At 29.4% G+C, this 23,734-nt stretch overlaps 3 protein-coding genes across 3 annotated transcripts; all 3 read left to right on the forward strand.

The window, feature by feature from the left end:
* The first annotated feature begins 244 nt into the window (after window positions 1-244).
* Window positions 245-9,745, forward strand: LOC114938922 (uncharacterized). The gene is made up of 23 exons (XM_085480590.1): window positions 245-276; window positions 479-577; window positions 713-852; window positions 945-1,144; window positions 2,227-2,379; window positions 2,453-2,762; window positions 2,822-2,949; window positions 3,046-3,327; window positions 3,746-3,870; window positions 3,954-4,069; window positions 4,150-4,280; window positions 4,383-4,519; window positions 5,682-5,840; window positions 5,978-6,114; window positions 6,206-6,405; window positions 7,117-7,269; window positions 7,343-7,691; window positions 7,752-7,879; window positions 7,973-8,257; window positions 8,635-8,759; window positions 8,831-8,946; window positions 9,025-9,155; window positions 9,256-9,745. Exons 1-23 carry the CDS (start codon window positions 245-247, stop codon window positions 9,316-9,318), a joined length of 3,699 nt encoding a protein of 1,232 aa, XP_085336716.1. The 3' UTR covers window positions 9,319-9,745.
* Window positions 9,746-10,961: 1,216 nt separating this feature from the next.
* On the forward strand, window positions 10,962-14,903 carry LOC114938923 (RCC1 and BTB domain-containing protein 1-like). The gene is made up of 11 exons (XM_029313071.2): window positions 10,962-11,099; window positions 11,233-11,372; window positions 11,468-11,667; window positions 12,525-12,680; window positions 12,754-13,066; window positions 13,127-13,254; window positions 13,348-13,632; window positions 14,011-14,135; window positions 14,212-14,324; window positions 14,400-14,530; window positions 14,631-14,903. The coding sequence occupies exons 1-11, from the start codon at window positions 11,062-11,064 to the stop codon at window positions 14,769-14,771; spliced, it is 1,770 nt and encodes a 589-aa protein (XP_029168904.2). The 5' UTR covers window positions 10,962-11,061; the 3' UTR covers window positions 14,772-14,903.
* A 4,007-nt stretch (window positions 14,904-18,910) lies between these two features.
* LOC114939021 (RCC1 and BTB domain-containing protein 1-like) lies at window positions 18,911-23,664 on the forward strand. Its single transcript, XM_029313244.2, has 11 exons — window positions 18,911-19,014; window positions 19,123-19,283; window positions 19,370-19,563; window positions 20,359-20,523; window positions 21,467-21,755; window positions 21,840-21,970; window positions 22,066-22,344; window positions 22,717-22,835; window positions 22,914-23,026; window positions 23,100-23,230; window positions 23,312-23,664. The coding sequence occupies exons 2-11, from the start codon at window positions 19,148-19,150 to the stop codon at window positions 23,435-23,437; spliced, it is 1,683 nt and encodes a 560-aa protein (XP_029169077.2). The 5' UTR covers window positions 18,911-19,014; window positions 19,123-19,147; the 3' UTR covers window positions 23,438-23,664.
* The last annotated feature ends 70 nt before the right edge of the window (window positions 23,665-23,734 follow it).

The following is a 23,734-nucleotide window of genomic DNA, read 5'->3' on the forward strand; positions in this document are numbered from 1 at the left end:
GAATATCAATTAATTATGTTTAATTATAGATTGCCCGCATTTTAAGTCTAGATATCTATATCTTCAAGTACGGTTCGGCAACAAATAATATATACGAAATTTAATAATGAATTTTTCAAATTACAATAATACAATTTGTTCATATTTCTATGCATATATATATATATATATACACATGTGTGTCAAATTTTAATTCTTATACGCAAGTAACTGAAAACAGTTCCTTTATTAAGTGTGTGTTTACATGTATATCATCTTCGCTCTTGAAAACGAAGAGTAGTAAACATCAACGCGTAATACCCTACAGTTGTTTTGTGTCCTTAGTAATCTAACGATATCCTGCAGGAAGAACTGAGGAAAACGAGTAGTACGTATTGCAAAAGAAATTATATTTAGTCATTTTTATAGTGTATATTTCATTATTTTATGCGCTTTTATTATCGGGTTAATATAATTGAAGAAAGAAGCATCATTAAAGGTGTCCAAGTCATTGCTATCATCTGAAAATTCGTTTTGCATCACGTTTAGAAGACGAAGACATGCAGGAAGAAAGGTCAGAGACAAAGAACGAAAAGGAGTAAGTTTTTGATGCCTTTCTCTTTCTATATACATTATCTCTGCTGGATAGCAATGTTGAAATAATAGCACGGTTTAATTAATTAAAGTCAAAGTAAATGAATAATTAAACTGCAACTTTATCAACTATTTGTAGAGAGATGCAGAAATATAAGAGGAGAAAATTGTCATGCGATCTAATGAACAAGATATATCCATCGTCTTTTAGAAACTGGCCAATCTTGAGCCACTTAAAGCCGGAATTTATCATCCAAATTCGTATGATTATGGTATATGGTAAGATTTCCATCTTTTTTATTTTATTGTATTTTATTTTAATGTTTTTGTTTACATGAAATTGTTATTTATGAAGTCACATTTTAAAACAGGTAATGGAGGAAACAGAACTTTAATTGTGACGAATGACAAGAATGTCTACACCTTAGATTATAACAAAAATGATTATTTGAAGATTAATGACACACATATTGGTCTCTATCCAAAAGAGGTAACAGAACTGTGTGGGAAAAAAATAAGGACCTTTACTTGCAACTCAGCTTTTGTCCTGGCACTTACAGAAGAAGGAGAGGTATACTAATAAATAATTAATATTTTTAATATTTCTAATAAATAATTAATATTTAATATTTCTCATTTAGCACATTTAAGTTTTTCAAAATAAATTTTTATCTGAGATTAAAAGATAAAATTGATATAAGATCTTACAACTTTTGTAAGTTCTAAAGCATGTTCTTAACATTAGCGGATCCTGATATCAATTATAGGGGGAGGTGGGGGTTTTTGCGAAATTATTTAATTAATGTTTTGTTTCATGCTTAGCTTACTCAAGGATCAACCAAGAGTTTTTTTTATTTGAATGAGGGGTTTTGATTTTCCCCCCTCCATTTTTAGAATCTGCTAGTGGTTCTTAGAGAGCAATAGAGAGCGAAAATTTCTCTTTATGTTGTACGAGATATTATATAAAGAAAGAAAATACAAGAACGACTAGATTGTGTTATTTTAGAATGTGTAATAGTAAAAATTAGAATTAATTATAGAATTGAATATTTTAAAAGAAGCAATGTTTTTTAATTCTCATTTGTGATTAAATGTATGTGTAACATTTTTGTTCTACACATTGTGTAATGTAAGTAGCACAAGTAGTTAAAAGTTAAAAGTATGTATAATAAGTAAATTGATGAAAGTACAGATATAAATGTAACTATAATTGGCCATTTATTTCAATATAAAAATTATGTTTAAAATTAAGAACAGATTGTAAAAGACTAACTTTATTTTCTGAAGAGAATCGAAAAATATAGATAGTATTTCTAACAAATGAAAAAATGAAGATATAGTAATAGCACATCATTTTTGATTCTTTATGTGCATGCAATTTGGTTTTGTAAAAATTTAAGTAATATATATACACTTCTATAATATGTTACGAGTGTGAGAAAATATTAATTATATCTGTTCACAATAAGTATTTTGTTGAGAAACATTTATATGTATATAGAATTGAAAAAAATATCAAACTTTATCATTAGTTTTTTTATCAAGTTTTCTCTATTTATGTTTTTATTTAAATATATCTGCATATGAAATAAGATAACATGAAAGGTATATAGTTATTATTATACATTATTGTTATACGTATTTTTGAAAAAGGTTTATTCCTGGAAATTCAATGAGTTTGAATCGGACGCCAGATCGCAAATTCCCATTATGCAGCCCACGCCTACTCGAGTAGTGTTCAAAAAATGTATCGTAGACATCGCATGCGGCAGTTATCATTCTCTCGCTCTGACCAGCGACGGTCAAGTAAGTAAAGGTTGAGCTACAATAATAACAATAACAATAATTATTACAAGCTAAACAATTGTTTGTAATTTAGGTGTATGCCTGGGGAGATAATAGTTATGGACAGGTTGGTATCCACAAGTCAAACGCATATTCAAGTGGATACAACCAAATGTCCCATAAAGTCGATGTGCCGAACCTGATTTCTGGACTAAAAGAGAAGAATGTGGTCTCTATCGCTTGTGGCTCAAAGTTCAACATGGTTGTTACTGGCGAGGGCGAATTGTATGGCTGGGGCGACAATAAAAGCGGCCAGATTAACTACAAATTCGTAATGAATGGGTCGAATTTATACAAGTATTATGCGCACCCATTCGAAATTGCCGTAAATGACAAAGTGATAGGTAAATTTAATTAGTTTATATTGAAAATTTATAGTTTTATGATTAACGTTGCTGTTTAGCTAAGGTGGCTTGCGGATTTGAGCACACTTTGGCGCTTACAGATGAAGGAAAAGTCTATGCCTGGGGCAACAACAATAAAGGACAAATAGGTGTTCATAATGCTCTATCAATCTCCGTTTTGACCATGGTAATCCATGATTCATTGATAAAAATTGAAAAACCAATTAAATCATTACGATAAATAAAACGAAAAACAAAATAATAAAAATGACTTAATTAACAGGTAGACATACCCGAGTTAGTTTTGGACATCGGTGCCTCCGCTAACTTCAGCGTTGCTGTTGGCACTAATAAGACTGTCTATGTATGGGGCAACTGTTTCGATCAGAAAATTACCACCCCATTTCTCACAGGGTTATCCATTATTCATGATGCATTCGCGCACGGTACGAGAGTTATGCACAAGCCGCTGGCTGTATCGGACTGTGACGTCGAAGAAGTACTGAATTTATTAGAATCCCTGGGACTTTCTCTCAATGTTCTGGGAATGGCGTTCAATGATTCGGTACGTTTTCTGTTATTTTTCTCTATATTGTATATGTAAATTATCTTTGTTTTAGAAATATAAAAACGCGTATATACATATGTACTGAATTGATTATTATAGGGTATAGAAAGAATAAATAGGGAATGTTAAAGAGAAAAATTAACTTTTATTGTAATTTTGTAAATACAATACGAATTTACAGATTTTACTAAAAAAAGAATTGGAAAAAAGTTTTCCTACATAGAGGAAATAAATTATAGTTACAATGGCTTTTTGATAAATGGCTAAAGATTTCTTGTGTCACTTTAATGATATCGAATTCTAATGTTGTAAACGGAAAATTATATAAATTTTTATACAATAAATCTGTATTTATTAATTATTATGTTTAATATTATTATAGTATTTTAATGATGTTTGTTCTTTTTTAACACAGTCAACGAGCGATTGTATTATACAAGTTGAAGAACAACGTATTTACGTTCATAAAGTTATTCTTCAGATTCGTTGTCAACATTTCAAAAACAAGTTTCAGCATGATTGGACTGAAAATAATGACAGGTAAACATATAGGAATAAATTATTCTTATTGAAAATCTTTAAACCTTGATTATTTCGTATTGTCAACATGTTGGTGTTAACAGTAAACTAAATTCGTCGGTATATGTTGTATCGGAGAAATTTTCCTACATCGTCTATAAAGCCTTCTTGAAATTTTTATATACTGGCATGATCGATTTACCTTCGGAGAATGCATTAGGTAAATTTTTGACTTGATTGTAGAAATTTATATTATTATGAATTTACAACTCAAAGATATTCAAACCACACGTATTACAGAACTAATGATATTGGCTGACGAGTACGGTGAGACCAGTCTTAAGAAGAAGTGCAATCAGATAGTAGAACAAATTATCACCCCATCCAATGTAGCTTTCTTCTACAGCAAGGCGATCGAGTACAAGGCTAAGGTAAATTTCATAATTCTCGATTAATCACTATTATGGAATTCATTAATTATAATATATTTGTATTTCTAAACAGTACATCGTTATTTATTGTGTGAATTTTAGGAGTTCGAGAAGTTTTGCTTTGAGTTTGCTCTATGTCACATGAAAGACGTAGTACTGTCAAAAAATTATCTTAAGTTAGATATAAATATAAGAAATAATTTTATTCAAAAAGCAGCTAAAGAAAATATTTTTCGAACGTAACTTTTTTACAGAGAGCTCTTTTTGACAAAAATTTCGAGGAAAATCGCTGATTTTTTTGTATTTTTGTAAGTAATATTTGCCATACACGCTCAGTAATGAAATGAACTTAGTGTTTTAGTCATCGCATATGTATACTTATTATTAGTATAATTTTTTGTTATAATTTGAAAACATTAAGGGAGAAAACTTTATTTGAAATATATTATCAAATATAGAAGCATGTACACAAAATAAAAGAAGTAAATATCCAATATTACAAGTTCCCATAAAATCACATTGTAGATGTTTAATTTTTCGTATTCTGCAGAAAATAATTTATTTTTCGATGTCGTAATTCAGTGCAATTTTATTTGATATCTATAACAATATCTTTTAACATAAGGTTAGGCAACAAAAATAATAAGTACAAAATTCAATAATTTTTTCAAATTTCCGTATTACAGTATTTTTTTTCCTTTCCATATATTTTTATATGTATGTTACATTCTTCATCAATTTATTTTCGTTAACAATATACTATATCTTTTGAATCAAATTGAAATCATTTTAGGGAAGTAATTGTACTTTCTAGTTATTTATTTATATATATATACAGGGTGTCCGGTAACTAACGGACCAATGATTAAGGGCGGATTCTCTGGCCAATTTGGAGACGATTTTTCCTTAGCAAAAATATTGAGAAGTCAATAATTTTCGAGTTATAAACAATTGAAAAAAATGGATTTTTTGAGAACTAAACGTTTTGGAGTTAAAAGTCTAACATAATTACATTCTTCAGTTAATTTTAGGTAGAGTTTACTATAATAAAATTTTAATTTGAGGCTTAGTTATAAAGATACATAATGACAAATATTGGAAAGTTGTAAAAAATGATGACCTTTTTCGACATTTTTGCTGAGGAAAAATCGTTCCCAAATTGACCAAAGAATCCACTTGTAATCGTTGGTCCGTTAGTTACCGGACACCCTGTATAGCATTTTCCGTTATTGGAAACATCTGCGAATATAAATTATACCGCGCAGTTGCATTTTTGCGCCCTGACTGGGCTGACGAATTTAATGTCGATAGATATCTTTGATGAATCAAGGAAGAACTATAAAAACGATTGGTACATATAAAATATTTTCAGACATCTTGTATAAGATATATTTTATAATTGTATGCAGTTTTATTCTTGGAAGCATATAATTCAAGAAAGAAGGTTATTAAACTTTTCCAAGTCACAGAGTGCCATCATCGGAAAATTCGTTTTGCACCACGTATAGAAGAAGAAGAAGACATGCAGGAGGAAAGGTCAGATACAACGAACAGGAAAGAGTAAGTTTTTGATGTCTTTCTCTTTCTATGTACATTATCTCTGCTGGATAGCAATGTTGAAATAATTGCACGTGGTTTAATTTAATAAAGTCAAAATGAGTTAATAATTAAAGTGCAACGTTATCAACTGTTCGTAGAGAGATGCAGAAATATAAGAGAAAATTGTCATTCGATCTAGTGAAGAAGATGTATCCGTCGTCTTTTAGAAACTGGCCGATCTTGAACCTGTTAAAGCCAGAATTTGTCATACAAATTCGTATGGTTATGGTATATGGTAAGATTTCCATCTTTTTTATTTTATTATATTTTATTTTATTGATTTTGCATATATGAAATTGTTATTTATGGAGTGGCATTTTAAACAGGTAACGGAGGAAACAGGGCTTTAATTGTGACGAGGGACAAGAATGTCTACACCTTAGATTATAACAAAGATGATCATTTGAAGATTAATGACACACATATTGGTCTCTATCCAAAAGAGATAACAGAACTGTGTGGGAAAAAAATAAGGACCTTTACTTGCAACTCAGCTTTTGTCCTGGCACTTACAGAAGAAGGAGAGGTACACTAAATAATTAATATTTCTCATTTGGCATATTTACATTTTTCAAAATAAGTTTTAATCTGATATTAAAAGATAAAATTGATATAAATCTTATTCTTGAAATTATAATCTTTCTAAATTCTGAAGTGTTTTCCGAGATCAAAAAAGAATAAAAGTTTATATTTGTCTCTTATGATAACATAAAAAGAAAGAAATTACAAGAATGAATAGATTGTGTTATTTGGAGAATATAATAGTAAACATTAGAATTAGTTATAGAAATGAATATTTTGAAAAAAGCAATGTTTTTTAATTCTTAATTTCAATTGAATAAATGTGCAATTTTTTCATTTTACGCACTGTGTAATGTAAATGAAGTAAGTAGATTAGAATATGTAATAAGTAAATTGGTTTGAATGACAGATATGTGACCATTTACTTTAATATGAAAATTATATTTAAAATTAAAAAATAGAATGTAAAAGATTGTAACTCCGTGAAGAGAAACGAAAGACATGGAAAATATTTCTAACAAATGAAGAAAATAAAGATAGAAATAGCATATTATTTATGACTCTGTGCATGCAATTTGGTTTTGTAAAAATATACTTTATCATTAGTTTTTTGTTAAGTTTTCTCTACGTTTTTATTCATATATATCTGCATATGAAATAAGATATCAAGAAAGGTATAGCTATTATTACATTGTTATACATATTTTTGAAAAAGGTTTATTCCTGGAAATTCAGTGAGTTTGAATCGGACAAAAGATCTTTAATTCCTAATATGCAGCCTACACCAACTCGAGTAATGTTCAAAGAATGTATCGTAGACATCGCATGCGGCAGTTATCATTCTCTCGCTCTGACCAGCGACGGTCAAGTAAGTAAAGGTTGAGCTACAATAATAACAATAACAATAATTATTACAAGCTAAACAATTGTTTATAATTTAGGTGTATGCCTGGGGAGATAATAGTTATGGACAGGTTGGTATCCAAAAGCTATATAAAGATGATGATAGTTATAAACAGTTGGAAATCCACATACCACGTGAAAGTGATTACAACCAAATTCCCAATAAAGTCGATGTGCCGAACCTGATTTCTAGACTAAAAGAGAAGAATGTGGTCTCTATAGCTTGTGGCTCAAAGTTCAACATGGTTGTTACTGGGGAGGGCAAATTGTATGGCTGGGGCGACAATAAAAGCGGCCAGATTAACTACACATTCGTAATGAATGGGTCGAATTTATACAAGCATTATGCGCACCCAATCGAAATTAACGTAAACGACAAAGTGATAGGTAAATTTAATTAGTTTATATTTAAAATTTATATCTTTTTAATTAACATTGTTGTTTTAGTTAAGGTGGCTTGTGGATTTGAGCACACGTTAGTGCTTACTGATGAAGGAAAAGTCTATGCCTGGGGCAACAACGATAAAGGACAAATAGGTGTTAATAATAATCTGTCATTTTCCAGTGTGACCATGGTAATTCATGATTTATTGATAAAAATTGAAAAAACATTTAAATCGTCACGATAAGTGAAACGAAAACAATAATGAGAATGATTTTATCGATAGGTGGACATATCCGAGTTGGTTTTGGACATCGGTGCCTCCGCTAACTTCAGCGTTGCCGTTGGCACTAATGAGACTATCTATGTATGGGGCGACTGTTTCGATCAGAAAATTACTTCCCCATTTCTCACAGGGTTATCTACTATTCACGATGCATTCGCGTACAGTAGAATGAAATTCATGCACAAACCGATGGCTATATTAGACAGTGATCTCGAAGAAGTATTGAATATATTAAAATCCTTGGAACTCCCTCTTAATGTCCTGGGATTGACGTTTGATGATCCGGTACGTTTTCTGTTATTTTTTTCTGTATATGTATATTATCTTTTTATTATAAATATAAGTATTAAATTGATTAATATTGAATGTAGAAGGGATATAGAGAATTTTAAAGAGAAAGACTAATTTCTGCCGTGAATTTTTTATGTGCAATACGAATTTACAGATTTTACTAAAAAAGAATTGGAAAATAGTTTTTACATAGAGGAACTAAATTGCAGTCGTAATGACTCTGATAAAAATTTCTAGTGTCACTTTAATGATGTCGAATTTTAAAGTAAATGAAAAATTATGTAAACTTTTTAGAATAAATCCCTATTTATTAATTATTATGTTCAATATTATTGAAGGATTTTAATGATTTTTGTTCGTTTTTAACACAGTCAACGAGTGATTGTATTATAGAAGTGGAAGGACAACATATTCACGTTCATAAAGCTATTCTTCAGTTTCGTTGTCAGCATTTCAAAAACAAGTTTCAATATGATTGGACTGAAAATAATGACAGGTAAACATATAGAAATTATTCTTATTGAAAATCTTTAAACCTTGATTATTTCGTATTATTGGTTTTAACAGTAAACTAGATTTGTCTGTATATATTGTATTGGAGGAAATTTCCTATATCGTCTATAAAGCCTTCTTGAATTATTTATATACCGGTACAATCGATTTATCCTTGAAGAAAACATTAGGTAAGTTTTTGAGTTGATTGTGAAAGTTTATATTATTATGAATTTACAATTTGCAAATTAAAACCATACTTATTACAGAGCTAATGATATTGGCGGACAAATACGGTGAGACTAGTCTTAAGAAGAAGTGCAATCAGATAGTAGAACAAGCTATCACCCCATCCAATGTAGCTTTCTTCTACAGCAAGGCGATTGAGTACAAGGTTAAGGTAAATTTCACAGTTCTCGGTTAATCACTATTAATGGTATTTATTAATTATGATGTTTGTATTTGTAAACAATATACATCAATTATTGTGTGATTTTTAGGAGTTCGAAGAGTTCTGCTTTTACTTTGCTTTTCGTCACATGAAAGACTTTCTTAAGTTATAAATATAAGAAATATTTTTATTTAAAGAGCAGCAAGAGAGAAGATGTTTTTCTATTCACAATTCTTACAGAGAGCCCCTTTTGACAAAAGTTCGAGAATATCTGATTTTTTTTTATTATATGTAATATCTGTTATACACCCCCAATAATGAAGTGAACTTTATGTCTCAGTTATTATATATATATATATATATATATATATGTGTGTGTGTGTGTGTGTGTGTGTGTGTGTACTTATATTATTCCATAGATTAATATTACATACGATATATATTCAATGTACATGTAATTGATCTTATTTCATTTTTTTTGTTTTTTATTTGCAAAATTTGTTCAATATCCATCTTAAACAAATTTGATGTTATCTGTAGGATTTTTTTGTTTTAATGTGAATATTAAGAGAGAAATATTTATTTAAATTATCACACAGAAGCATGTACACAAAATTAAAGAAATAAATATTCAATATTACAAGTTCCGATAAAATTACATTGTAGATATTCTATTATATAATATTTCAATTTTTTAGTTCTTAGTTCTCAAATCTCTTAATTCATATGTTTTATTTGATTTGAGAATTTATTTAATTGAGATAAATATAGAAATATCTGCACGTAAAAAATTTCAAAGAGATATCGATCGAAGTTATTAGTTCTCTTTCTTTCTTTTTTCTTTCCCCCCCTTTTTTTACAATATCAGTTAGGTTTAATTATATAATAGATTGGTCGCATTTTGTTTCTACCGTATCGTATATGTGTATACACACACTTTTTTTTGTTCAATTTTTCGGTTTTTATTTTTATTTGCAATATAAGCTGAATTTGAATTATCGACACATTTATATATTAATTAACGCGAAATAATGAAGTGAATTTTTAGTCAATCACAGATTTTCGCGAAGAACAATTAAATTGTGGATATGAAAAAGAATCTAATTTCGTATTCTGCAGAATATATATTTACCGTTTTCGATGTATATATATATACTTGTGTATGTGTGTATGTATATATATATATATATATATATATATATATATATATATATATATATATATATATACACATCGAAAACGGTAATTATATATTCTGCAGAATACGAAATTAGATTCTTTTTCATATCCACAATTTAATTGTTCTTCGCGAAAATCTGTGATTGACTAAAAATTCACTTCATTATTTCGCATTAATTAATATATAAATGTGTCGATATATATATATATATATATACATACACACATACACAAGTACTGTTCGGCATAAAAAATAATATATACAAAATTTAATATAACGAATTTTCGCAAATTACAATAATACAATTTGTTCATTTTTCTATATGCATAAATATTTTCATGTGTGTAGTATTATTCATCAATTTAGCTCCGTTATCAGTATTTAAATTTCTATTTGAATCAAATTCAAATTGTTACGCGGAAATATAACTGAACTCGCTAGTCAGTATATATATCAATTTCCGTTCGTAGAAACAAAAACTTGCAAACATGCAACCGGCAACGTGATTATACTGTGCGTGCAGTTGGTTTAAGGTGTCTTCAGAAGTCGAACGGTAAATGATACTCATCAAGAAAGAATTTACAATCATTTTTTATAGTGTATATTTCAATATTGTATGTGTTTTTACTCTCAGGCATATAATTCAAGAAAGAAGAATCATATTAAAACTTTCCAAGTTGCTATCATCGACGAAATATTCGCAGTTTGCACTGTATTTGTATAGAAGACGAAGAGATGCAGGCGGAAAGATCAGAGACAACGAACAAGAAAGAGTAAGTTTTTAGTGACTCTCTATATACATTATATATCTTTGCTGGATAGCAGTGTTGAAATAATTGCACACAGTTTAATGCAATGAAGTCAAAGTGAGTAAATAATTAACAGCAACTTTATCAACTGTCGTAGAGAAATGCAGACTGATGCGAGAAGAAAATTGTTATGCGATCTGGTGAAGAAAATCTATACATCATCGTTTAGAAACTGGCCGATCTTGAACCTGTTAAAGCCAGAATTTATCATACAAATTCGTATGGTCATGGTATATGGTAAGATTTTCATCTTTTTTTCTCTTTTATTATATTTTATTTTATTGTTTTTGCTTATATGAAATTGTTATTTATGAATTGGCATTTTAAAACAGGTAACGAAGGAAACAGAGCTCTAATTGTGACGAGGGACAAGAACGTCTACAACTTAGATTATAATAAAGATGATCATTTGAAGATTAATGATACACATATTGGTCTTTATCCAAAAAAGGTCAAAGAACTATGTGGGAAAAACATAAAGACTTTTACTTGCAACTCAGCTTTTGTCCTGGCAGTTACAGAAGAAGGAGAGGTACATTAAATAATTAATATTTCTCATTTGGCACGTTTAAGTTTTTCAAAATTAATTTCAACCTGAAATTAAAAGATAAAATTAATAGAAGAATTTATATTTTTTCTAAGTTTTAAAGTGTTCTTAGTACTAGTGGATTTTGATTTTGATTTTGTGCAGGGGGGGAAACTTTCTACAAAATTATTTAATTAATATTTTTTGTTTTATGCTTAGCTTTTACTCAAAGATCAACGATGATTTTTTTTTTAATTTGAATGAGGGATTTTATTCTCCCCCTTCCTGCCCGCTGGATCTGCTAGTGCTTCTTAAAGAGCAAAAGATAGTGAAAGTTTCTATTCTTGTCGAAAAATAAAATTTAAGAAAGACTAGATTGTGTTATTTGATGAATATGTAATTGCAAATATTATTAGAATTAATTATAGAAATTTGTATTTTGAAAGAACCAATGTTTTTTTATCTCATTTTCAATTGAATGTATGTTCAACATTTTCATTTTACGCATTGTGTAAGTAGAACAACTAGATAAGGAGTATTTAATAAGTAAAATAGTTTGATGGATAAAATTACAGATATGTGGCTATAATTGGTAATTTATTTCAATGAAAATTATATTTAGATTTGAAAACATAGAAGATAAAACACTATAACTTTATTTTCTGAACGAAAATGAAAGATATGGAAAATATTTGTAACAAATGAATGGAGATAGAAAAAGCACGTCATTTCTGACTCTGTGCATGTAATTTGATTTTGTAAAAATTTAATCAATATATATACACTTTTATGTGTCACAAGTGTGCGTATATTTATATTAGAATTGAAAAAAATATACATTGTTATACGTATTTTTGAAAAAGGTTTATTCCTGGAAATTCAGTGAGTTCGAATTGAACAACGGATCGCAAATTCCCATTATGCAGCCCACGCCTACTCGAGTAGTGTTCAAAAAAGTATGTATCGTAGACATCGCATGCGGCAGTTATCATTCTCTCGCTCTGACCAGCGACAGTCAAGTAAGTAAAGGTTGAGCTACAATAATAACAATAACAATAATTATTACAAGCTAAACAATTGTTTGTAATTTAGGTGTATGCCTGGGGAGATAATAGTTATGGACAGGTTGGTATCCACATGCCAGATCATTCATGTAGAAGTGAATACGACCAAATTCCCAATAAAGTTGCTGTGCCGAACCTGATTTCTGGACTAAAAAAGAAGTATGCTGTCCATATCGCTTGTGGCTCAAAGTTCAACATGGTTGTTACTGACGAGGGCAAATTGTATGGTTGGGGCGACAATAAAAACGGTCAAATTGACTACAGATATTTAATGAATTTGCCGTATTCATGCATATTTTTTTCGAAATTATTCGAAATTAACGTAAACGACAAAGTGATAGGTAAATTTAATTAGTTTATATTTAAAATTTATATCTTTTTAATTAACATTGCTGTTTCAGTTAAGGTGGCTTGTGGATTTGAGCACACGTTAGTGCTTACTGATGAAGGAAAAGTCTATGCCTGGGGCAACAACGATAAAGGACAAATAGGTGTTAATAATAATCTGTCATTTTCCAGTGTGACCATGGTAATCCATGATTTATTGATAAAAATTGAAAAAACATTTAAATCGTCACGATAAGTGAAACGAAAACAATAATGAGAATGATTTTATCGATAGGTGGACATACCCGAGTTGGTTTCGGACATTGTTGCCTATGGGAACTTCAGCGTTGCCATTGATAATAAGAAGAATATCTATGTATGGGGCGACTGTTTCGGTCAGAATATTAGCACTCCATTTCTCACAGGGTTGTCCACTATTCACGATGCATGCGCGTACAGTAAGATGAGAGTCATGCACAAGCCGTTGCCTGTATTGTACAGTGACATCGAAGAAATATTGAATATATATATATCTTTGGGACTTCCTTTCAATGTTCTGGGAATGGCGTTCGATGATCCGGTACTTTTTCTGTTATTTTTTGTATATATATTTTTTTGCATTATAAATATATATAAAATTGTGTATATATATTGAAATTGATTAATATAGAAAGAACATAGGGAGTATTAAAGAGAAAGACTAATTTCTATTGTAATTTTTGAAGTTACAATAGAAATTTACAGATTTTCTTACAAAAAAAGGATTGGAAAAAGTTTTCCTATATAGAGGAAATAAATTACAGTTATAATGACTGATAAAATTTCTAGTGTTAGTTTAATGATATGGAATTTTAATGTGTAAATGATAAATTATGTAAATTTTTTGCAAAATATATATTAATTATTATGTTTAATATTATTGAAGCGTTCTAATGATTTTTGTTCGTTTTTAACACAGTCAACGAGTGATTGTATTATAGAAGTCGAAGGACAACGTATTCACGTTCATAAAGCTATTCTTCAGATTCGTTGGCAGTATTTCGAATGCCTGGTTCAGCATGATTGGACTGAAAATAATGACAGGTAAACATTTAAGAATAAATTATTCTGTATTGAAAATCTTTAAACCTATTTTATATTAACATGTTGATTTTAATAGTGAACTAGATTCAGTATACGTTGTATTGAAGGAATATTCCTACATCGTGTATAAAGCCTTCTTGAAATATTTTTATACCGGTACAATCGATTTACCTTCGGAAAATGCATTAGGTAAATTTTTGAGTTTGTGGAAATTTATATTATCATGAATTTACAACTCGCAAATTGAAACCACACTTATTACAGAGCTAATGATATTGGCGGACAAATACGATGAGACTAGTCTTAAGAAGAAGTGCAATCAGATAGTAGAACAAGCTATCACCCCATCCAATGTAGCTTTCTTCTACAGCAAGGCGATTGAGTACAAGGTTAAGGTAAATTTCACAGTTCTCGGTTAATCACTATTATGGAATTCATTAATTATAATGTTTGTATTTCTAAACAATTAATCGTTATTTATTGTGTGAATTTTAGGAGTTTGAGGAGTTCTGCTTTCAGTTTGCTTTACGTCACATGAAAGATGTATTGCTGTCGGAAGATTATCTTAAGTTAGATATAAATATAAGGAATAATTTTATTCAAAGAGTAGCTAAAGAAAATATTTTTCGAACATAACTTTTTACAGAGAGTTCCTTTTGACATAAAATTTCGAGAGAAATCGCTGATTGATTTTTATATTTTTGCATGTAATATTTGTCATACACGCTCAGTAATTAAATGAACTTAGTGTTTCAGTCATCGCATATTTATTAGTAGATTATACTTATTAGTAGATCTTTTTTGTTATAATTTGAAAACACATATATATATATAATATATTCATGTATTCACATATATGTTTATTTCAATTTTTTAAGTAGTATATAAAATATAAGGTGAGATAAATTGTGAGATGTTTAATTTTAGATTTCCCGCCATTTGTTCCGGCTAAATGAATGTTTCAAACATGTGCGTAGCTTCATTGACTGCGTTCGGAAATTACACCTGACACTTTGGAGTGTCATTCTATCTTTGTGACTTGCAGAAAGTTGAACAAAGATAGAACGACACTCTGACGTGTCAGAGTGTAATTTTCGAACGCAGCTTCCCAGCTAGCCAAGAGTGATAAAATCACGTTTCGTTAAAGCTTTTCGGCAAAGTTTGCTTTAATTTTAACAACAATTTTCTGGCAAACATTTGCCTTGCTTCGTCTTGTCTAAATATTTCGAACAAATTAACGGCAAAACTTTTCGTTATATGATGCTGCAATTAACAGAGAAAAGTTTGTTCGTAAATTTTACTTATAGAAGAGAGCAAATGATGGTATCATGGTGAAATACAAACTTTACGTCAATAATAGCAAATCTTGTGATACACGATATAAAGCAAATTTGTGACAAAAACAGAGCAAATCTTGCCATGCACGGTATAACAAACAATTTACGAAAAAAATAGAGCAAAGTTAACTCTGATACGATAAGACGCAATATTCATGCAAATAACAGAGCAAACCTTGCTGTGCATGGCGTGATAGCAAATTTGTGGCAAAAATAGAGCAAAGATTTGTTCTGGCATGATGAGACGCAAAATTTACGCAAATAACAGAGCAAACCTTGCCGTGCATGGCGTAGTCATGTGTCACATACGTTTGCGCGCTTTTAATGCGCGCTACTACGTTTGCGCGAATTTTTGTCCTGTAACCTCCAGCACTGTTCCCGCGTTCTTCTAAATTCAACCACCGTGAGTGCTACCATACGTGCTGCAAGGTTATCACAGAGGTTATAATTCTAGAAGCTTCCCACATTTTTGAGACGAGCTTCCAAGTTCTAAGTGCCGCAAGGTATCGCAGAGGATTAGAAGATTTTTTAGGCAAGTATGAAATCAGTTAAATATTCTGTTTCGCGTAAATCTTTCCACCGGTTGTCTGCGAGACAACGAAGGCGAATTACTTTGGAAATTAAAAATACTTTACATTCAAATGTTTCACAAGATCCTGTTACGCACAAACAGTTGGATAATGCTGCTTCCTTTAACGTTGCTGATTCTTTTCGGACAGACAATAAAGTTTCTTTTACGGACAATATAGTATTAGATATATTCGTACTATTGTATATATTGTATATTTCAGGTGTTGCTGTTATTATTAGTTGAGAACTCCCAAGACGAAATTAATGGTGTTCAACTTGGCTCAGCGTCCAATAACATCGTCAAGAAATAAAAATCGTTTCCGTTATTCAATAATTAGATATATCACCGTTAAGGCCTGAAAAACTCAATCAATCAGATGTCGCAGATGAACTGACAGAACATCTTTTTTTTCGCTATTAGACAATAATGCGTTACTTCACGCGTATTTAGGCGGCGGGAAAATTGATACTATTTATTGCAGAATTATAATGGCTTTAATATAATTAACATATATAGTTAATTTAAAATCTTGATACTACAATCATTTGTCATGTTTAAATTTTTAATCTCTTTTCAAATATAATAATTATAGACAAATATATATCTACAGACAGTATATTTATATTTATATAGATAATATATTTATATTTGTCTATAATTATTATATTTGAAAAGAGATTAAAAATCTAAACATGTTACGAATAATTCTAAGGCTCAAGATTTTAAATTAACTATGTTGATTATATTAAGGTGCGTACAGACTTGCAACAGAACATCGTAACGTAACGCCGTTGCGTGACATCGACGCAATGTATGGACAGTACCTCGCACCAAACATTTAAGCGTTACGGGGTATTGTCCATGCATTTCGTCGGTGTTACGCGACGGTGTTACGTTACGATGTTCTGTTGTAAGTCTGTACGCACCTTTAAGGTCATTATATAATTCTGCAATAGATGGTGTCAATCTTCCCGCCGTCTAAATACGCGTGAAGCAAAGCACAATTGTCTAAGGCCGATATTACATTCATACTACAAAATGATGGTGGTCGGACGTAACGATTGAATATTAGATAGAAACTTTAGAAATTCTCTATTCGTTAACCAATTGCTACGTTCGACAAACTCGTCGTACGATATATGTAATATCATTATAATAGCGAAAGAAAAGGTAGCTTCGGTCAGTTCCTTTCGTGACGCCGATTGATCGAGTTTTTCAGGATTGAGCAGTGATATATATACTAATTAAATAGCGGTCTATATATACATATAAAACGCTTATGTCTTTATATATATGATTATAAATTATAGATATCCGATTTTTTAAAAATAAAAATTTGAAGATAAATATATGGAAATAAATATAAAACATTTTTGATAATAGAAACTTTAAAAAAATTGCTTAAGTATTATCCCTCTATTTAGAGAGATTAATATATAGTATTAATTAAATTTGATATAATCAAATATATAAGCAAATTTGTAGCAAGAACAGAGCAAAGGTTTTAACAGTGCGGATTGTAATTAATAATAAAATAATGAGCTCATTAGAAGGACTTTAATAGCATTAATTAAATTTTATATAAATAAATAAATATAAAAATAATTAAAATTCTATATATTTTTTATTAATATTAATAATAATAATAAAATATAAAGAAAATTTAATTATTTTTATCTATTTATATAAAATTTAATATACTATTAATTAAAATCTTTTTAATGAGCTCATTAATTCATTAAATTATTATATTAATTACAATCCGCACTGTTACGACAACCTTTGCTTTGTTCTTGCTATAATTTGCTATTAAAGTCATGCACAGCAAGGTTTGCTTTGTTATTTGCGTAAATTTTGCGTCTCATCGTGTCAGAGCAAACTTTGCCCTGTTCTTGCCACAAATTTGCTATCACATCGTGCACGGCAAGGTTTGCTTTGTTATTTGCGTGAATTTTGCGTCTTATAGTGCCAGATCAAACCTTGCCCTATTCTTGCCACAAATTTGCTATCATGACGCGCATGGCAAAGCTTGCTCTGTTATTTACGTGAATTTTGCGTCACGCTGTTGTGACAAACCTTGCCAGCAAAAGCTCAGCTTAATGCGGACACACCTTGTTGCAATTTTGCTACAAAGGCCTGCGCGAGTTTGCCGCAATCTTTGTGCAAAGTTTGTATCCTTTTGCTAGCTGGGTTATGATATCAGTCTTGAGTGAATCCTGATTGTTGTTGAAGATTGAGAAGAAGAAAATCAAGAATGCACCGGATTATATACAATTTTATTGCCAAGATCAGAAAAGTAATATTGATAAATATTGTTAAATCGAACATGCAGAGAAACATATATTCTAGATGACTTCCTTGTTGAAGATACTTCTGATTTGTGTACTTTTGATTTGAGGTGATTGATTTAATTGGATGATAACAGAAAACTTAGCTAGCAGTATAAAAGAATTTTGATTGCAGAGCTTATTCAGAGTTTTCTTTTTCATAAAATAATGATGATTGATTATTGTATATTTGATTTAATTTAAAAATTGCTATTTGTTTTCGTCCAAATGTGTGTGTGTGTGTGTCATGTATATGTATGTGTATGCATATGTATATGTATATGTATAATAGATATATTTTGATTCCCTATTTCTATTGCCTGTATGTTTGTTTTGTGTTATGGGTTGTACAAATAAGTGAACGCGTCAGTCCTAAAGGTTTATGTTACTTCAAAGGTCAAAATCAGGTGCTGTTTATTGGTGGAGGAGGAAGGATTTAAGCATATTATCGCTCGAGACTGTTATTGGGATTCTAGTTTTGATCAATGCATCAGATCTCAAGTTTTCAAGTAATTTATTTAAAGAAAAAGTGAAGTATTTAATCAACTCTTTTATGTGTGTGACTACCCGAGTGGAAATTATATACAGCCAGTACCAATCAACTTAAGAAGGGAGAAGATCATCTTCTGCTCTCACAGAAAACAGTAAGGAGACATCAAATTTACCCTTTTTCGTTCGCTCTTGGCTTTAATTTTTTTTTCATTTTTTTTTTCATCTTTGGAAATAAAGCATCTCTTTTAACAATGTTACAGAAATTTGTCACCTGTTAATAAAGAGATGGAGTTAGACAAAACGAAAAAATTGCAATACGAAGTCATGAAACAGGTATATCTGTTGCTTTTTAGACACTGGGCGATTTTGAGCTTTTTAAATTTAGATTTTATCAAGAAAATTGACATGTACATGGTATATGGTAAGATTCATCTTTATATATTGTTTTATTATTTTATTGTTTTTGTTTATATATAAAATTTTGTTACTTATATTGTTTTAAAACAGACTCTGGAAATAGAGCTCTAATTGTAATGAAGGACAAGAAAGTGTACACTTTAGAATACAACAGTGATGATCATTTGCAATCTGACAGATATATTGGTATTCATCCAAAAGAGATAGAAGAACTGTGTGAGAGAAACATAAAGAGCTTTGCTTGCAATACGCATTTTGCCATGGCACTTACCGAAAATGGAAAGGTAAAGCACATTAAATAATTAATATCCCTTGAATGGTACATTTTAGTTTTTGGAAAGAAATTTCAACTATAAAAGATAAGATTGATATGAGGTTTTATAGCCTTTTTAATACTAAATTCGTTTTACTACTAAATTCTTCTTAGCAGGTAAAAATGAAAATTTATGTTTTGATATTTTAAGAAAAAAGGAATTTATGAATAGCATTATCCTGGTATTATTTCAGGGATATTGTAGTAAATATAGACATGAAGAATTTAAAAAAATGTTCTATCTTTCTATTCTTATGTTAAACTGATTACGTGGGCAATATTTTCATTCTGCGCATGTGTAAAATCATTATAAAATACAAGTAAAAAATTATTAAAATTAAAATAAAAAGAAATAAGATTATATATAATAAATTGCTTTGCTGAGAAGTAAATTTTCTCAAGAAGAATGCAAAAAAATTTTTGAAAATAACTTGGATAAATGGGGAAAACACAAAGATAGTTATATGGCACATTATTTTTAACTTTTATACATTTATAATTTGGTTTGATGAAAATAAATGGCTATATATATATATATATATATATATATATATATATACACACACATATACATACTTCCATAATATTGTATAAGTGTGAGAAAACAATATATAAACAGAAAGCACTTTTATGTATATATATAATACTGAATATTATGACAATAATTTTTCATTACTAATTTTTGATCAAGTCTTTATCAATATGCTTGTACACTCAAATGTATGAAATGAGATATCCTAATTGTTATTACAACTTTATTTAAAAGGTTTATTGTTGGAACTTTTCAACAGAAGACATAGATGATGATAACGATTGGCGTATATCTATGTTTCCAAGTAAACCTACACGCTTGGATAATTTAAATGACAAATGTATTATCGAAATCGCATGTAGCGATTCCCATTATCTCGCTTTAACTAGTGATGGAGAGGTAAGTAAAAACTGAACTACAGTGATAATAATACTCATTTTTACAAAAAAAAAACAATTAATTATTTAAAGATTATACAGCACATTTTTAACTTTTACATTTAATCTGTTTTTGTAAAAATTAAGACAATATATATGTATATATACATACCTTCACAATATCGTATGAGTGTGAGAAAACATTTAATTTTTTTATATGTGTATTAACATAGCCAGTAAATTTATAAGGTAATTAAATTGAGAAACATATGTAGGACTGAATATTATTAAACATAATTAGTATTTTGTAAAGTCTTCTCTACTAGTGTTTTTATACTTAAATATAACATTCTGCATATAAAGCTAGATATTTTAAATAATATTACAACTCTATTTTAAAAGATTTAAAACTTCAACATGAAGGATATAAAAGATTTAATAGATGATGATTGGGGTATATTTATGTTCCAAAGTAAATCTACATGATTGAATGATTTAAACAACAAATATATCTTGATTAACGCATACATCAATGATCATTACTTTGCTCTAATTAGTGATGGCTAGTTAAGCAAAGGTTGAACTACAGTGATAATAATAATCATTCTTTTAAGCTGAACAATTAATTGAATGATGATTAATTACTGTAGTTTAAATTTTGCTTACCTGTCCATCACTGGTCAGAGTGATCATCACTGCATGTATTCTCCATGATATATTTGTCGTTTAAATCAATTGATCATGTAGGTTTGCTATGTAACATACATGTACGCCACTTTCAATTTTTTATATCTATGCCACTTTTCCTCCTCTATCTTTTATGTTAAAGTTTCAAGTATAAAATTTTCTTTTTAAAATAGAGTTGCATAAAGAGATGAAGAGAAATGTATAAAGAATTAAAAGTGATGTGTTCCATAATCTTTGCTTTTTTTATTTGTCAGAAATATTTATTGTTTGCAATTTAGGTGTATGCTTGGGGAAAAAATACTTTTGGACAAATTGGCAATGGAATCGCATCAAAAGTTGATGTCACTATGCCATCACTGGTTGATTTCGAAGAACAGAAGATTGCCCATATTTCCTGTGGCGCAAACTTTAGCATGGTTGTTACTGACACGGGCAAAGTATACGGTTGGGGCAACAACGATTGCGATCAGATTTCATTTAAAAATATCAATCATGATTTTTATGTTTCTTATCCTGAGATGTACAAATCCCCATACGAAATAACTGAAATGTCGGACAAAAGAATAAGTAAATTTTATTAATTTATATTTGAGATTCATCTCTAGGTATGTTGCAGTATCGAATATCTTTATGATCGATATTGATGTATAGTTAAGGTGGCCTGTGGATCTGAACACACATTAGCGCTTACAAATGAAGGATACATTTATGCTTGGGGCTTTAACAATGTCAAACAACTGGGCATAATTAATAACAATCAAGAATTCTCTCCTGCAGGCATGGTAATATATGCTTTGTTTGACACGAAAGTTAAAAAATGTTTTAATAATAATGTAAATGAAAAGAGTAACATAATAAAGAATGATTCGATCGACAGGTGGACATTCCCGAGCCGGCTGAGGATATCAGTGCCCACGGTAACTTAAGCGTTGCTCTCACCAATGTTGGGATTATCTATGTATGGGGAGAATGTTTTGGTAAAGACATTAGCCGACCGTTACCCACGCAATTAGCAACAATTCACGACGCATTTGCATTTAGTTCATTGAGAACTATGGTGACACCTTTTAAAGTCATTACAAATGATTTTTATGATACACAAAATATATATGAACCTGTATTATTCGACAATTTGGGAACATCTTTTAATGATTCAGTAAGTTTTCTGTCATTTGTCTGCATTTTTTTCTATTATGTAGCACCAATAAAACCAGATAGATTAATGTAAAAGATTATAAATACTTAAAAAGATTTTTTTTTATTTTACATTTTTTTAAGTACAATATAAATTTATAGATTTTTTTTCAAAAAAAGTATTGAAAAATTTTTTCTATATAGAGGAAATAAATTATAATCATAATGATAATTTTAATTAAAATTAATATTCCTAGTATCACCTTCGGATATACTTATATGAATTAACGAAAAATCATGTAATCTTGTTGGAATGTGAATATCGTTTTGCATTTATTATTATCTTTAATATTATTTAATTGTTTTTAATTATTTTTGTCTTTTTCCAATATAGGTGACATACGATGCAATTTTTAAAGTTGAGGAACATTCTATTTTCGTTCGCAAAGCTATTCTTCAAAATCGTTGTAATTATTTCATATTTTATTTTGACTGGACTAAAAATGATACAAAGTAAGTAGATATAAACTATTCTTATTGAAAATTTTTCAATCGTGATTATTTTGTAATACCAACATATTTGTTTTACAGTTCAGATGGTGTGCCAATATATTTTATATCGGATTTTTCCTACATCACGTACAATGCCTTCTTGAAATACTTATATACTAGAAAAATCGATTTATCTTCGGAGAATATAATAGGTGAATTTGAATTAATAATAAATTTAAATTATTACACACTTTAAACTCGCAAGCTAAAACGACACTGTTACAGAACTTATAAAATTGGCTATTGAGTACGATGAGATTAGTCTTAAAACAAAGTGTTATGAGATGATATATGAAACAATGACCGAGTCAAATGTACTTTTTTTTTACAAAGAATCTATCGAGTACAATTTTAACGTATAAGTATCACCGTTTGCACTTAATGACTTGAAATTCCTTAATTACGATGTATTTATTTGTTTATCATATAAATTTTAGGAACTCGAGGAGCTTAGTTTCAAATTTGCTCGGCGTCACATCATAAGCATATTAATGTCGGAAGAATATTTTAAATTAGACAGAATTATAATGAAAAAATTTCTTCGAAGAGTATTTCATGCTTAGATATTTTACTTTAGATATTTTTTAAATGTAACTCTTACAAAAAAATTCTGACAAAAGTTTCGGACGAAATTGACGATATATTTTTATATTCATGTACATCACTAGCGATATATGCGGATTTATAATATAGTGAAGTAAATCTTGTTCCAATTATATATATTACTGTAATACGATATGCTTAATGTACATATAATTGATCTTAGCTAATTTTATTGTTATTCGAAATATTTGAAAAAATCATTAAATTGCTCTTAAATATTAAAAATTTGATGTCATTCACAAAAATTTCTTTGTCTT

Source organism: Nylanderia fulva, unplaced genomic scaffold, assembly GCF_048542155.1.
Source record: "Nylanderia fulva isolate GAGA-0341 unplaced genomic scaffold, ASM4854215v1 Scaffold15, whole genome shotgun sequence".
Lineage (NCBI taxonomy): Eukaryota > Metazoa > Arthropoda > Insecta > Hymenoptera > Formicidae > Nylanderia > Nylanderia fulva.

Coding starts and splice junctions, on each gene's coding strand:
- LOC114939021 (XM_029313244.2), top strand. CDS start 19,148: ATGGAGTTAGACAAAACGAAAAAATTGCAATACGAAGTCATGAAACAG. Junction 19,564..20,358: donor CACTTACCGAAAATGGAAAG/GTAAAGCACATT, acceptor TTTATTTAAAAG/GTTTATTGTTGGAACTTTTC. Junction 23,231..23,311: donor CTATCGAGTACAATTTTAAC/GTATAAGTATCA, acceptor TATAAATTTTAG/GAACTCGAGGAGCTTAGTTT.
- LOC114938922 (XM_085480590.1), top strand. CDS start 245: ATGTATATCATCTTCGCTCTTGAAAACGAAGA. Junction 4,281..4,382: donor CGATCGAGTACAAGGCTAAG/GTAAATTTCATA, acceptor TGTGAATTTTAG/GAGTTCGAGAAGTTTTGCTT. Junction 4,520..5,681: donor AAAGAAAATATTTTTCGAAC/GTAACTTTTTTA, acceptor TATTTTATAATT/GTATGCAGTTTTATTCTTGG.
- LOC114938923 (XM_029313071.2), top strand. CDS start 11,062: ATGCAGGCGGAAAGATCAGAGACAACGAACAAGAAAGA. Junction 13,255..13,347: donor CATTTTCCAGTGTGACCATG/GTAATCCATGAT, acceptor TTTTATCGATAG/GTGGACATACCCGAGTTGGT. Junction 14,531..14,630: donor CGATTGAGTACAAGGTTAAG/GTAAATTTCACA, acceptor TGTGAATTTTAG/GAGTTTGAGGAGTTCTGCTT.